This window comes from Schistocerca piceifrons, chromosome 3 (genome assembly GCF_021461385.2).
Source record: "Schistocerca piceifrons isolate TAMUIC-IGC-003096 chromosome 3, iqSchPice1.1, whole genome shotgun sequence".
Lineage (NCBI taxonomy): Eukaryota > Metazoa > Arthropoda > Insecta > Orthoptera > Acrididae > Schistocerca > Schistocerca piceifrons.
In genome coordinates, this window is record NC_060140.1 from 840,489,976 (window position 1) to 840,502,774 (window position 12,799).

Here is a 12,799-nt window from a genome sequence, read left to right on the forward strand (position 1 = left end):
TCTGGTTTTGATCCTGGAAGTTGCAGGTTGACTAAAATTTGGAATAGAGTTCTAATATTGAATAAAAATTTTTGAATGCATGTCTATGATGCTAACAAAGCGTTCTCTGCTCTTGTACTTAAATCTTCCTTAAAGCATTTTCTCGGAATTATTTCTCTGAAACGATTTAATGAGATTTTGGTTGGTTGGTTGGGGGAGGAGACCAAACAGCGAGGTCATCGGTCTTATCGGACTAGGGAAAGGTGGGGAAGGAAGTGGGCCATGCCCTTTCAAAGGAACCATCCTGGCGTTTGCCTGAAGCGATTTAGGGAAATCTTGGAAAACGTAAATCAGGATGACCGGACTGGGATTTGACTCGTCGTCCGCCCGAATGTGAGTCCAGTGTGCTAACCACTGCCCTACCTCACTCGATAATTAGATTTTGATGATGCCTAAATCCGTCGTGGAGTTGGTTTCTTACGTGATGCAAGAAAAATAAGGCTGCGTTTCGTCTATAGTATTTGTCTGGGTAGCTAGTACGACCATTTTACTGTGGACACAAACTTCGGTACTGTGTTTGTTACATCCAATTCTGTTGCGAGTTTTGAGGCGTCGGTAAACAGATTTTTAGTTCTTCATTGCTAATCCGTAACATTTATTCTAAGACATTGGGCTCACTGATAATGTATTGTAATGCTCCAACAGCATCGTAAATAACACGATGGAGCTTGCCGGAATAGATAAAGGGAGAAAGAATAGATTTTTTTCCTGTAATAGAAGAGAAATACTGAACAGGCTTTGAATTACTCCACGTAGCAGTTTTTTTGTTATCATACAATTCTAGGTTTCGACGAGACGGCACTATGACTAAAAACATTTCTTTAAAGCACAGTATGGCCTCATGTCTGTAAATCCACAAGCTTCTTACATTGCCGAAAGTGTTGGGTGCCTGGGCAGCGCCAATAATCCGTAGACAGATTGTTTCAGAACCTCACAGTGGTTAGCGGAACTCCTAAAGAATTATCCAGTGTCCAGTCCTGTCTCTGTGCAATGGCTGACAGCCTGCTGAGAACGCGAATCAGCTAAAGCTTGGTTTAAAGAATGACGTCCGCAATGTGTGACTTATAGTGGAAGTAGATGGTCAGGGCATGTAAGCCTTCCACAATGAATGTATTTCATCACTAACATGACCACTGAAAGCTTACTATAAACACTGGTAAAGTTGTACAATGAAGGGACCCAGTTAGTGGATGCGTTAAGTAGCAGATTATTAACGGTGCGTCCAACAATGGTTCCAGCCTCGGTACGAATGTAATTGTTGTCAGTTAGTTATTGTCATGTTATACAGCAATGCGTCTATGGTTGAATCAGTGAAGATCTACGAACTTCTCACGGTAGAAAGGAAAACACCAATTATAGTTCATGGACAGAGAAAAATTTGAGGCCGTGCGGGATTAGCCGAGCGGTCAGGGGCGTTGCAGGCATGGACTGTGCGGCTTGTCCCGGTGGAGGTTCGAATCCTCCCTCGGGCATGGGTGTGTGTGTGTTTGTCCTTAGGATAATTTAGGTTAAGTAGTTTGTAAGCTTAGGGACTTAGCAGTTAAGTCCCATAAGATTTCACATACATTTGAACATTTTTTCTGAAACATTTGAGTCACATATCAACAAAGTTGAGTCGCTAAAATCTGGACGAAAGTGGGTAGCAACGACTGCATGTATCTGAAGAAATGTGAAGTGGTCGAGGTGAATGAAATAACGAAATTAATACAATCTGTTGGGAACGAAGTCTTTCGCGACGGCAGTGATGTGTAAAACGTTCTCGGTTTTCTTGCCGTGTCAATTCGGAATAATACAACCTCTTAATGAAGAGGGCAAGATAAAGTACTATATTTATGGCGAACAACTGTGATATTCATCAAGTTTACCTCCTGAAACTTTGGCGAACATTTCACTCTGAGGACGACCTCGAAAATACACTGAAGCACCAAAGAAACTGGTATAGGCTTCCTCATTCAAATACAGACATGTGTAAACAGGCAGAATACGGCGCTGAGGTCGGAAACGCCCATATAACAAAACAAGTGTCTGGCGCAGTTTTTAGATCGGATACTGCTGCTACATTTGGCAGGTTATCAAGATTTACGCTACGGTCGCAGGTTCGAATTCTGCCTCGAGCATGGATGTGTGTGACTTCCTTAGGTTAATTAGATTTAAGTAGTTCTAAGTTCTAGGGGACTGATGACCTCAGAAGCTTAGTCCCAAAGTCCTCAGAGCCATTTGAACCACCGCGATTTAAGCGAGTTTGAACGTGGTGTTATAGTAGGCGCACGGGCGATGGGACACATCATCTCCGAGGTAGCGATGAAGTGGGGATTTTCCCGTACGACCATTTCACGAGTGTACCGTGAATATCAGGAATCCGGTAAAACATCAAATCTCCGACAACACTGCGGCCGGAAGTAGATCCTGTAAGAACGGGACCAACGACAACGCAAGAGAATCGTCCAACGTGGCAGAAGTGCAACCCATTCGCAAATTGCTACAGATTTCAATTCTGGAGCATCAAAAAGTGCCAGCGTGCGAACCATTAAACGAAACATCATTGATATGAGATTTCGGAGCCGAAGGCCCACTCGTGTACCCTTGATGACTACGCTACACAATGCTTTACGCCTCGCCTCGCTCCGTCGACACCGAATTTGGACTGTTGGTGACTGGAAACATGTTGCCTGGTCAGTCGGGTCTCGTTTCAAATTGTATCGAGCTGATGGACGTGTACGGGTATGGAGACAACCTCATGAATCCAAGGACCCTGCATGTCAGCAGGGGAATGTTCAAGCTGGCGGAGGCTCTGTAATGGTGTGGGGCGTATGCGATTGGAGTGATATGGGAACCATGATACGTCTGGATACGACTCTACATAAGCATCCTGTCCGATTACCTGCATCCATTCATGTCGATTGTGCATTCCGATGGACTTGAGCAATTTCAGCAGGGCAATGCGACACCCCACACGTCCAGGATTGCTACAGTGTGGCTCCAGGAACACTTTTCTGAGTTTAAAAGCTATCGTTGGTCACCAAACTCCCCAGACATGAACATTATTGAGGTTATCTGGGATATCTTGCAACACGGTGTTTAGAAGAGATCTTCACCCTCTGGTACTCTTACTGATTTATTGGAAGCCCTGCAGGACTCATGGTGTCATTTCCCTCCAGCACTACTTCAGACATTAGCCGAGTACATGTCACGTCGTGTTGTGACACTTCTGCGTGCTCGCGGGGACCCTATACGATATTAGGCAGGTGTACCAGTTTCTTTATCTCTTCAGTGTATAATTAGGCAAGTGAGCGTTAGCAGTGAGAAATGGACTGAAACGTTGCAGGATAATGATGACAGTAAATCTCCAATGGAGGAAGGTAACATACCAATAGGAACAGATAGAAAGAATGAGTTCCCAAACAATAGTGAATACCGGCTGCCTGATTTAGACCAGTCAACGGGTGCTATTAAAAAGACAATCTCGTTTTCCCCCCGTGTAAAATGTATGTTCACTGAGAGCCGCAGTTCCCGACTTCAATCGAGGAAGACGAGACGCAAGTGCGATCTTGGATGTTGTCCTCGAGGCAACGGCTGACGGTTTCTATCAAATCGGGACAAGAGATGGTGTACTTAGTCGGCTTTACGCTAAGTAATAAATTATTTTCAAATATTTCGGAAGAAATGATACGATACAGGACTTCGACTGCGACGACATTTGGTTACAGGTTCCAATTCAGTTTTTGCCCTCTCAGAATATTCTCAGAGGATGGAGTTCCAGCAGAGGAAACTATTCCTATGAGGGTATTTGCAATGTCTCCGCCGACAGGAATCAGCCAGGGATTCTTCAGCATAAATGTCAGACTGGGATGTTTTTGTGAAAAGAAAAATGTATTGCGCAACTCTAAATGCCATCATGCACGTTCTTGTTACAATACATGAATTTTGTATAGAATGACTATATTTTCAAACAGCAACTCATAAAATACAACTTTCGAAATATGTTTTATTGTTTCAAACATGGTTCACATTCATTACCTGTTGGCAGCGAGAATATACCTTTACAGTCCATAGTGCTCATTCCCTAGTTATTGTATATCGTTTGGCAAACCTGCAATCAATAATCCACTTCCACTAGAGTGGTCAGTGAGGGTGCACCATAAACAGCGATAGTACACCTTACCTGACGCTTTAGTTCCACTATAACATATATAAACAATCACTGGCTGTTCTTTCCTAAGCTTGCGCGTTTTTTAAATAACCGGTCATTGCTGGAGCTCCGTTGTACCACTGATCAACCATGTACTCACAGTTAAAACCACCTACTCTCAAATTAGGTAATATCAAGTTCGACAGCCATGCGCTATTAAGTCTGTAGCAGTTTACACGAACCATATTAATTCTAAATCTCCATAATAAGCACACAAAAATACTTGCTCGGTTCTTGCAGTGTCCGAAATTTCGTCAGCAAGAACGGCGAACAACTGTTCACTCTGCGGACAGTTTGGTCTCTTAGATCGCCACGTATTACCTGGTTTTTAGTACCAGCGCTGATGTACTATACGTTTTTAGGACCATTCTGAAGACGCCTTTGCAAAAATAGATCACCAGGTTCAATTTGTAGTCTGAGGAGAGATCGACATTTGCCATCATTCAACTCTCCGTCAAGTGAAGTTAAGTTTCCATACACATGTTTGCAGCGAAGAGCCAGTTCTTCCGACAAAACAGCATCACAGTTTTCACAGTCGTCAGAAAAACTTTGGTTGGAATCTTGATGTCCCTTTCCACTTTCACCTGATGCACAGCAAATTTTTCCTCTCCTTAAGCTATTTTCAAAAAAGTATCAGCGGTTTCGACACACTTAGGCAGTTACGTTGTCTTTGCTTCTAGAGCTTTCTTCCAGTTAGTGTATGGCTGTTTCACTAAAGGACTCAAATGTTGATATACGCCTTTGACAACAGTGTCCGACTTGAAATGAACGCATCATGTACAAAATGCTCCTTGCATGCGTTCAGAATACGCTAACCGGGAGTACATGAGGAAAGTTCCGGGAATACATGGTCTTCGGGGATTCCAACTGTTCTTTACAGAAGACATCAATATGAACTTCGTTTACATATTGTCCGGTATCCCACTTTCTGCTACAAGTTACTATCCACTATCCACTGCCCACTATCGCCTTACTTGAGTCTGAACTAATTTAGAATGTACTAGTACTCAGAAAGTTCTTTTTTGTAGGAAATGCAATTGGGATATTGTTTCTCTCCCATCCGCTTTATTTTTATCCACATAGCAACGCTAAACTTGGTAACTTGGTGCATTAAGCACGTTACTCACATAGAAAAACATCCGTGAAAATGCGACGCTCGCGTCTGGAGGAACTGTATTCTTCCGCTCATGACATTCACTGTTCACGATAAACTGGACCACACGTGTACCATCGACCATTCTTTGTGTGGCGTAATGCTATATATTGACGATTGCGAAACTGTAATATTCATCTTAGTGTCTCACGGAGTTATAGATGTGTTCCCACGCTGTAAAATTGCCGTCTTTGTACTCGCACATTGCATGTCCAGTCACGAGCGTGTATGCTTTGCAGGTTCCTTTAAATCACACACCAGCCTCTATATTTGCAGTCATTTGCCTAATACTGATCGCTACAAAATTTTATATAACCTTTAGAAATAACAATACTTAACCGCTGTACGAGTTTCTGTCCTGAAATAGTTTCGGAGATATTCAAAATCACCTAAAATCCTGAAACATTGATATGTTTCAGTAAATACATTAGAGGATTAAAGTAAACACTCAGTTAACGAAACAGTATTTCTGACAAAGTGCATCTGGAGCATGGTATTTTATACAACGTCGAAAAACACGAAAAGAAAAGAATCAAGGCGTTTGAGATACGGTTTTATAGAATGATGATGAAACTTAAGATTACAAATAAAATGAATTAAGACATTCTTCGCAGACTCTGACGGTAGCAGAGGAACAAATGAAGGAAACAACAGTAGGGGATAACTTTGATGGGGCATCTCCTCCGAGCGGTTCTAGGCGCTTCAGTCCGGAACCGCGCTGCTGCTACGGTCGCAGGTTCGAATCCTGCCTCGGGCATGGATGTGTGTGATGTCCTTAGCTTAGTTAGATTTAAGTAGTTATAAGTCTAGGGGACTGATTATCTCAGATGTTAAGTCCCATAGTGCTTAGAGCCATTTGAACCATTTTTGATATCTCCTACAAAGAACTGAAGATGTAGGGCGTAAATGCAGCTCTGAGGGGAAGAGGCAATTGGTAGAGGAAACAGTAGTGGGAAACATTAAGTCTGTCATACGATTGATTACAGAAAAGGGTCATACGATTATCGATGTGTCAAGCATTACGTTGAAATATGAGAAAGCCATGATTCGCGGAGAGTGTAGGGAACAATGCTGCTTGTAAGGACCAGTTATGATCTCGCAAAGCATGCTTTCTTCTGTGGGACATTGACGTCGGTAAGCTGATGGAATTGTTACCTTGTGTTTCAGGTTTCCAGTGACGGAAAAATTGGAAAAGGAGAAGAGAGATGAAGAATACGATCCATTCGCTCATCGCCAAGTTGAGAGGCCCGTGTCGTAAGTACTCAGCCAGAGCTGTGTGGTTTTCGGTTAACCAGTAGGATTTACAGTTACAGTACAACGACACTTGTTAATGCGTTGTTTTATATAAATATGAGCTTTTCAACATCATTCTGACACCGGCAGCAGGATGGAACTTTGGCGAGAATTCTGCTATAACGTATATAAATTTTGTGCATAACAGTCAGGAGTTGAAGGATAATTTATATTTTCTTCTGTATCTGAATGTAATTATTTGATTGCTGAATCTTAACTAATAGTGAAAATCCAAGACGATTCGAACCAGACATGAAGTAGTGAACGCCCGATTCTTTAAAGAATTGAACCCTAATGTATAAAACAGCTTCTAACGTCTGATTGACTTATAAATGAGTAAATGTGTTAATACTTGAGTCATGTCAACGAGAAAAAGTTGAGGAAAGATTTGACATTATATTTAAAGTTTGTTGGAAGTCGTTACGTGCTCCCTCTATGAAACACTGGGCGAATGTTGTCTGGGTGATTTGCGCCCCATTTTAAGAAAAAGGTAGTTATTCGTCTTTGTCAATCTTTATGACGCTAACCAGCGAAAACTATTATGACCAATGCGCATCACGTCGTTGGATGCCGCCTGGTGGAATTGTGAGCACGTGACACGGTAACAGAAGTATGTAAGCGGAACAGACGGACGGGAGGTCACTCTAACGAAGATAAGGGCTGCAAATGGGAAGTCCATTGAGATAAGGGCCCTGACAATAGGCATGTTATTATTACGCAAAGCCTGTAAACGAGTATCTCGAAACGGCGAAGCTGGTCGAACGTTCACGTGCTAATGTCGTGAGGATCTACTGAAAAAGGTGGAAGGACAGTGAAACTACCACTAGGAGCTGAATGGTTGGGTTTTAAAGAGATGGGGCCCCTCCACGCCCGCACCAAAGTGGTGACCAAACCAAAAGTTCTACTGTCACCTCCGTAAACATGTTAGTTATCTAGTAAGTGGATCACAGGATGCTGGGCTGTGATGTTGTCCGTGCGTCTGGGTAAGACTACGCATTAACACGGTCCATCAGGTGATAGATAGTGGACGAAACGGGACTGTGGGTAGCGATTTAAAGAGCAGGGGGAAAAAAGTGCCATGGCTCGTGCCGTGGGAAAAAAACCTCTGCGACAGTGGGATGGGTAGTAAGAGCAGTAGTGGCTTACTAGCTGCGATAGCTCATGCAAGATTGGATTTGTTATTATAGGTATCATGCATCATTACCGTGACAAGCGATGGGGATGTGTTCCAGTTGCTGCAGCTGCTACATTATTGGAACAATCAAGATCGTTATAGTAGTGGGAGATCGGCCATAGATCATCTCACTGTGTGGGGGATGTGTGGAGCTTGTTTGCATGCAGTGTACGGTACGGCTTCCCTGCGTGGTGCCAGTTATTCGGCAGTGTATTCCAGCTGGATATCCAGTAATGGCGTCTGATTAACAGGGGCTCACCTGTACCGTTGTGTTTGCGTGTGCTTGACCATAGATGTTAGGTCCTTACAAGTATGTCTTTTGGACTTTTATGTTTCCATCTATGATTGTGGTCGTAGTTCCCCAGATTCAGAATAAACGGGATCTGCGAATGTCTGGAGTTTCTGTATAGTCTTGTGGTGAGTTGGGGGTGGATTATCTCAGTGAGAGCCTCAAGTCGGTATTCCCAGTAAAGGTCCGCGATGCGTGTGTATCATGGAGCATTGCTTATGATTTTGAGTACTTTGTTTTGTTTGAGCTGCAGACGGCGCAGGCGTGTAGGCGCAGCGTATCGCCAGACAGGAGCTGTGTACATCATCAGCGGTCGGATAAGTGTCATGTACATAGACCTCGACACCCTTCTGTTCAGTGTGCTACGCCTGTTGAGCATAGGATAGAGCTGTTTGAGCCTCGCGCTAGCTCGGTTGGTCATGTGTTGTATGTGGTCCTCCCAAAGTAATTTCCTGTCCATCCAGACACCGAGGTATTTGACTTTCTCGCGGAAACGTATTCGACGTGCGTGTAGAGTTATTGGTCTGCAGTAGCGGTGTTTGCGCAGTTACTTCGGTCTCCTAGTGAACAGAACGGCTTCGCACTTGTCGACGTTTACTCTAACACGCCATTTCTCCAACCAAGGCTCAGCCACTCTGAGTGCAGTCTGCAAGCGTGACGTATTGTTTGATGGTTTCCAATCTTGCGCAAGGATGGCTGTGTCATCCGCGTAGATTGTGTGTATGTCCACGACTCTTCGCAGTACGTAGCATTCGGAGGCTCGTCTGCTCTGTAAAGTAGGGTAGATGGTGATCTGTAGCATCTCTGTCGAAAGAGAACAATGCTGGTGTACATACAAGTGTTTCGGAACACATCGTTCATCGTACATTGTTGAACACGGAACTCTGCAGCAGACCACCCCTACGTGTCCACACGTTGACCCAACAGCATCGTCAATTACGACTGCAGTGGGGACGGGACCACGGGGGTTTTGACCGTCAATCAATGGAAACGTGTCAGCTCTTCGGATGAACCACATTTCTGCTGCGCTAGGTCGATGGTCGTCTCCACAAACGCCGTCATCTGCCTGAACGGCGGCTCGGAACGCTCAGCGCGCCACTGGCGCAGGCTGGTGGGACGAGCATTATGCTATGGGAGACATTCTACTGCCCTTCCACGGGACCTGTGGTAGTAATCGAGAACACGCTGACAGCTGCGAATCATCTGCATCCCTTCATTCTTGCTCCACGCTAGTGTTGTCATGTTTCAGCAGTACATTTGTTCGTGTGTTGGAGCCAGATCATGCTACAGTGGCTAGAGGAGCATTATAGTGAACTCACGTTGGTGTCTCGGTGATGAAATTCGCCTGACTTAAATCCTACGAAACCCATCTGTGTTACTATCGTGCGCCATCACCGCATACGCAAATCAACGGCGCGTTATTTACGCGGATTACACGATCCGTGCGAAGATATCTAATGCCACATACCTCCATGAACCTACCAACAAACTGTCGGATCCCTGACACTCAGAGTCAGTGATGTATTTCGTTCCAAAGACGGACAATCAAGCTATTAAGCAGGTGGTTATAATGTTATGGCTCATCAGTGTAATAATGCAAGTACATTCAGTGATACACGTACATACTGTCTGCAAAATGTGTTGCGAATAGTGATTGTGGTAAATAAGTAATTAATTAAAACGTCATGCGTGATATTGAGGTTTTACTGCGCGCCACTTTAAGCAAAAGTTTTTCACACCTCTTACGTAAATGTTTATGACGTTATATTTCCTGCACTGTGTGTCGTGCAATAATATAATACGGAAATACACTCTTTGGCAGCTGTGGATACTGTCTGCGAGCTGTGTTGTGAATCGAGTCGGTGCTTAAGAAGCAATGAATTAAAAAGCCATACCTGATGCTGAAGCTTCACTGCATCAATGGTGAAAATGTAGTTAGTGACAAACTTTTTTTTCCTTCCATCACTTTCTTGGAGGGGGAGGGACAGCGGAGTCAGAGGAAAAGTTTCGTAAAGGTTTGAAAGCACGTGTATAGTTCGTTGAACGTCAATATGTGCTACTGAGTGAATAATGTCTGGTTGTTTGCGTTTGACATAAGACTGTACGTCGTAACCAGTAGATTACAGTGTGATAGCATTTTAAATTCTTAAGTTCGGTCAATAATTACGGGAAATAATGAAATAAAATTCTATATGTAATGTCTGTTTTCTAGGACATGTGAAAAGGAGCAGACACCATTTTTGAGCCAACATCCACTATGAATTACAAACACTGGCTACGAATGGGCGTTGATTAAATTAATGGGGAAAGTTCATAACCGATTTACTTCAAATTTGTACACGATATTCTAACCTCATAATGCCGAGGGTTGCGAATTTGCATCGTACCAATGCTGTCCTCGTAACCAGAAGGTTAACTGTTTTTGAATTACAATACCGGTAGATGCTGTTTCTTTATTACGCTACCGACGCTTCTGAAAAGTGCTGCATTCTCTTCCGTACTTTGGGTGCCTCTAAGGCACAACGATGCTTTATTTTTATCTTTGAGCTAGAAATTTATTCAGGCACTAAAGGGTTCATGAGAATTCAGACAAATATAGGCTACAAACTGATTTAGTATATTCACACATATTTAAGTATATATGTGACATACAGTAGTGTCCAAAATAATAGCAATAACCCGAAATTTTGCAAGGTGCAATTATTTTGTCACAAAACGTTGTTGAGACGCAATAGTAAAATAAAAACAATGTAGAGGATACATAAAATAAACAAACTGCAACATGCATGACCGTGGACAAGAATGTTCCTAGCTTTTTCCAAGGGATTTGCACACATATTCCGAGAACTGGTTAATGTACTTAGTATGGGGTGTGACCACCTAAGGCAGCAATACAGGTCTGACAACGACGGGGCATGCTGTGAATGATGTCAGCAGCCTCATGTTGAGGAACTAACGCTCATTATTCCTGCAGAGCTGATCACAAGTCTTGGAGAGTAGTTGCTGGACCCTGGCGTGATGCAACCCGTCTCCCTGCTCTGTGAGATTCAAATGGGGAGAGAGAGGAGGCCACGCCATGCGTACAACGTCATTCGTCTCCAAGAAAACATCAACCATCTGTGGTCGATGAGGTCTAGCATTATCGTCCGTCAATACAAAGTCTAGATCCACAGCACCTCGCAACAACCGCACATGAGATCCCACGATCTCGGCACGATAACTGAGAGCAGTTAAGTCTTGCCGATTCACCTGTACAGTTTCAAGAAGAGGTGTTCGAGTGGTGAACATAATCCCTGCCCACACCGTTAGGAATCCTTCTCTATATTTGCCTCTTTCCACAATGTTTGGATCCCGAAATCGTGTACCACGTTCCCTCTAGATGCAACTCCTCGAATACGACACTGCGGCCAAAATCGTGATTCTTGTGTGAAAACAACATTGGCCCACCGTCCGACCGTCCAGGTTGCATGTTGAGAACTCTACTTTAGACGTTTCCTTCTGTGAAGGTGCGTCGGAGGCACACAACAGCAGATCTCCGACAGTAAAGGCCACTCTGCCGAAGCCTTCCGCGCACCGTTTGCCACGATACAATGCGTCCAGTGAATGCTACAAGATTAGATGCCGGTAGCTGTGCAACACTAAGGTGGACCGTCTTGCCTTTACAGCCATTTTTACTATGTTACACGTGACTGGCCCTGCCCCGGTCTTCGGGATACAATATCTGTCTCTATTAACTGTCGCCACACCCGAGAAATCCCCACAAAATGATGAATATGAAGCCAGGGAGCCAATTAGGTTGTGACTGTCCTGGTTTCATTCTTCTTACGATCCTCCACCGCAAATAATCTGGGAGGCGTCTTCTCTGTGCCATATTGTACTGTCTGTGACCGTGTACACAGCGATTGTGGATGTGTAACTACCCGGAAAACACTACCCCGTTTGATAGATGACCTGATGTCATCGTTGGCCTAGTTGTTCGTTGACCGGAATGCCATCTTCCATGCAGAACATGGTCGTACAGACATCTGTTGACAATTTAAATGATTATATCGCGAATGAGACACAGGACTGGGAAATAACAGCTTGTTGTTTTAATTTTTGGACAGCAATGTATAAAAGAAAAACGTTGTTACCAGAAATCACGAAAATTTCTTGACTGATTCACTTCAAATTTCTACACGATACTGCAATGGTCATTTGGATGGACACAAGCTATATGTACTCCTTGCAAACGATTTAAAACAAAAATGGTGTCCACAACAATATGCTGTTTTATTATCTTCCTTACCATTGGTTTTACAGAAAACGGGTGTCTCTGTAGCTTATTGTCATTAGAGTAGGCCTATTACTACTACTACTACAGAATGTGAGTCAATCGCAACTTTGTGATCCTACTCATTTGCAAATTAAAACTATGCGAGATAGTGTTATTGTAGGTACTATCTTTACTGATCCCGCAGATGTTGACGTCTATCTCATACCCTGCATGTCAATGATGTCAACCAGTTTGTCCTTTATTTTAAACACTTCATTTCCCAATGAAGCTATTATTTGCAATAACAATAAAGAAGGCTCAAGGTCTGGGAGAGGGATAAGAGGAAAGAGAGGAGGGAAATGAGTGTAGATAGGGGGAGTAGCAGAGAGACAAAGAGAGGTGATGAT

The 12,799-nt window shown here is 43.5% G+C and overlaps 1 protein-coding gene across 1 annotated transcript in view; it reads left to right on the forward strand.

Annotated features, from left to right (window-relative positions):
- Window positions 1-12,799, forward strand: part of LOC124789593 (proton-coupled amino acid transporter-like protein CG1139) — a 122,916-nt gene that overhangs the window by 40,531 nt on the left and 69,586 nt on the right. Inside the window, exon 3 of the mRNA XM_047257004.1 lies at window positions 6,549-6,635. Coding sequence (XP_047112960.1) covers window positions 6,549-6,635 — 87 coding nt within the window. The remainder of the gene's footprint in view (window positions 1-6,548; window positions 6,636-12,799) is intronic.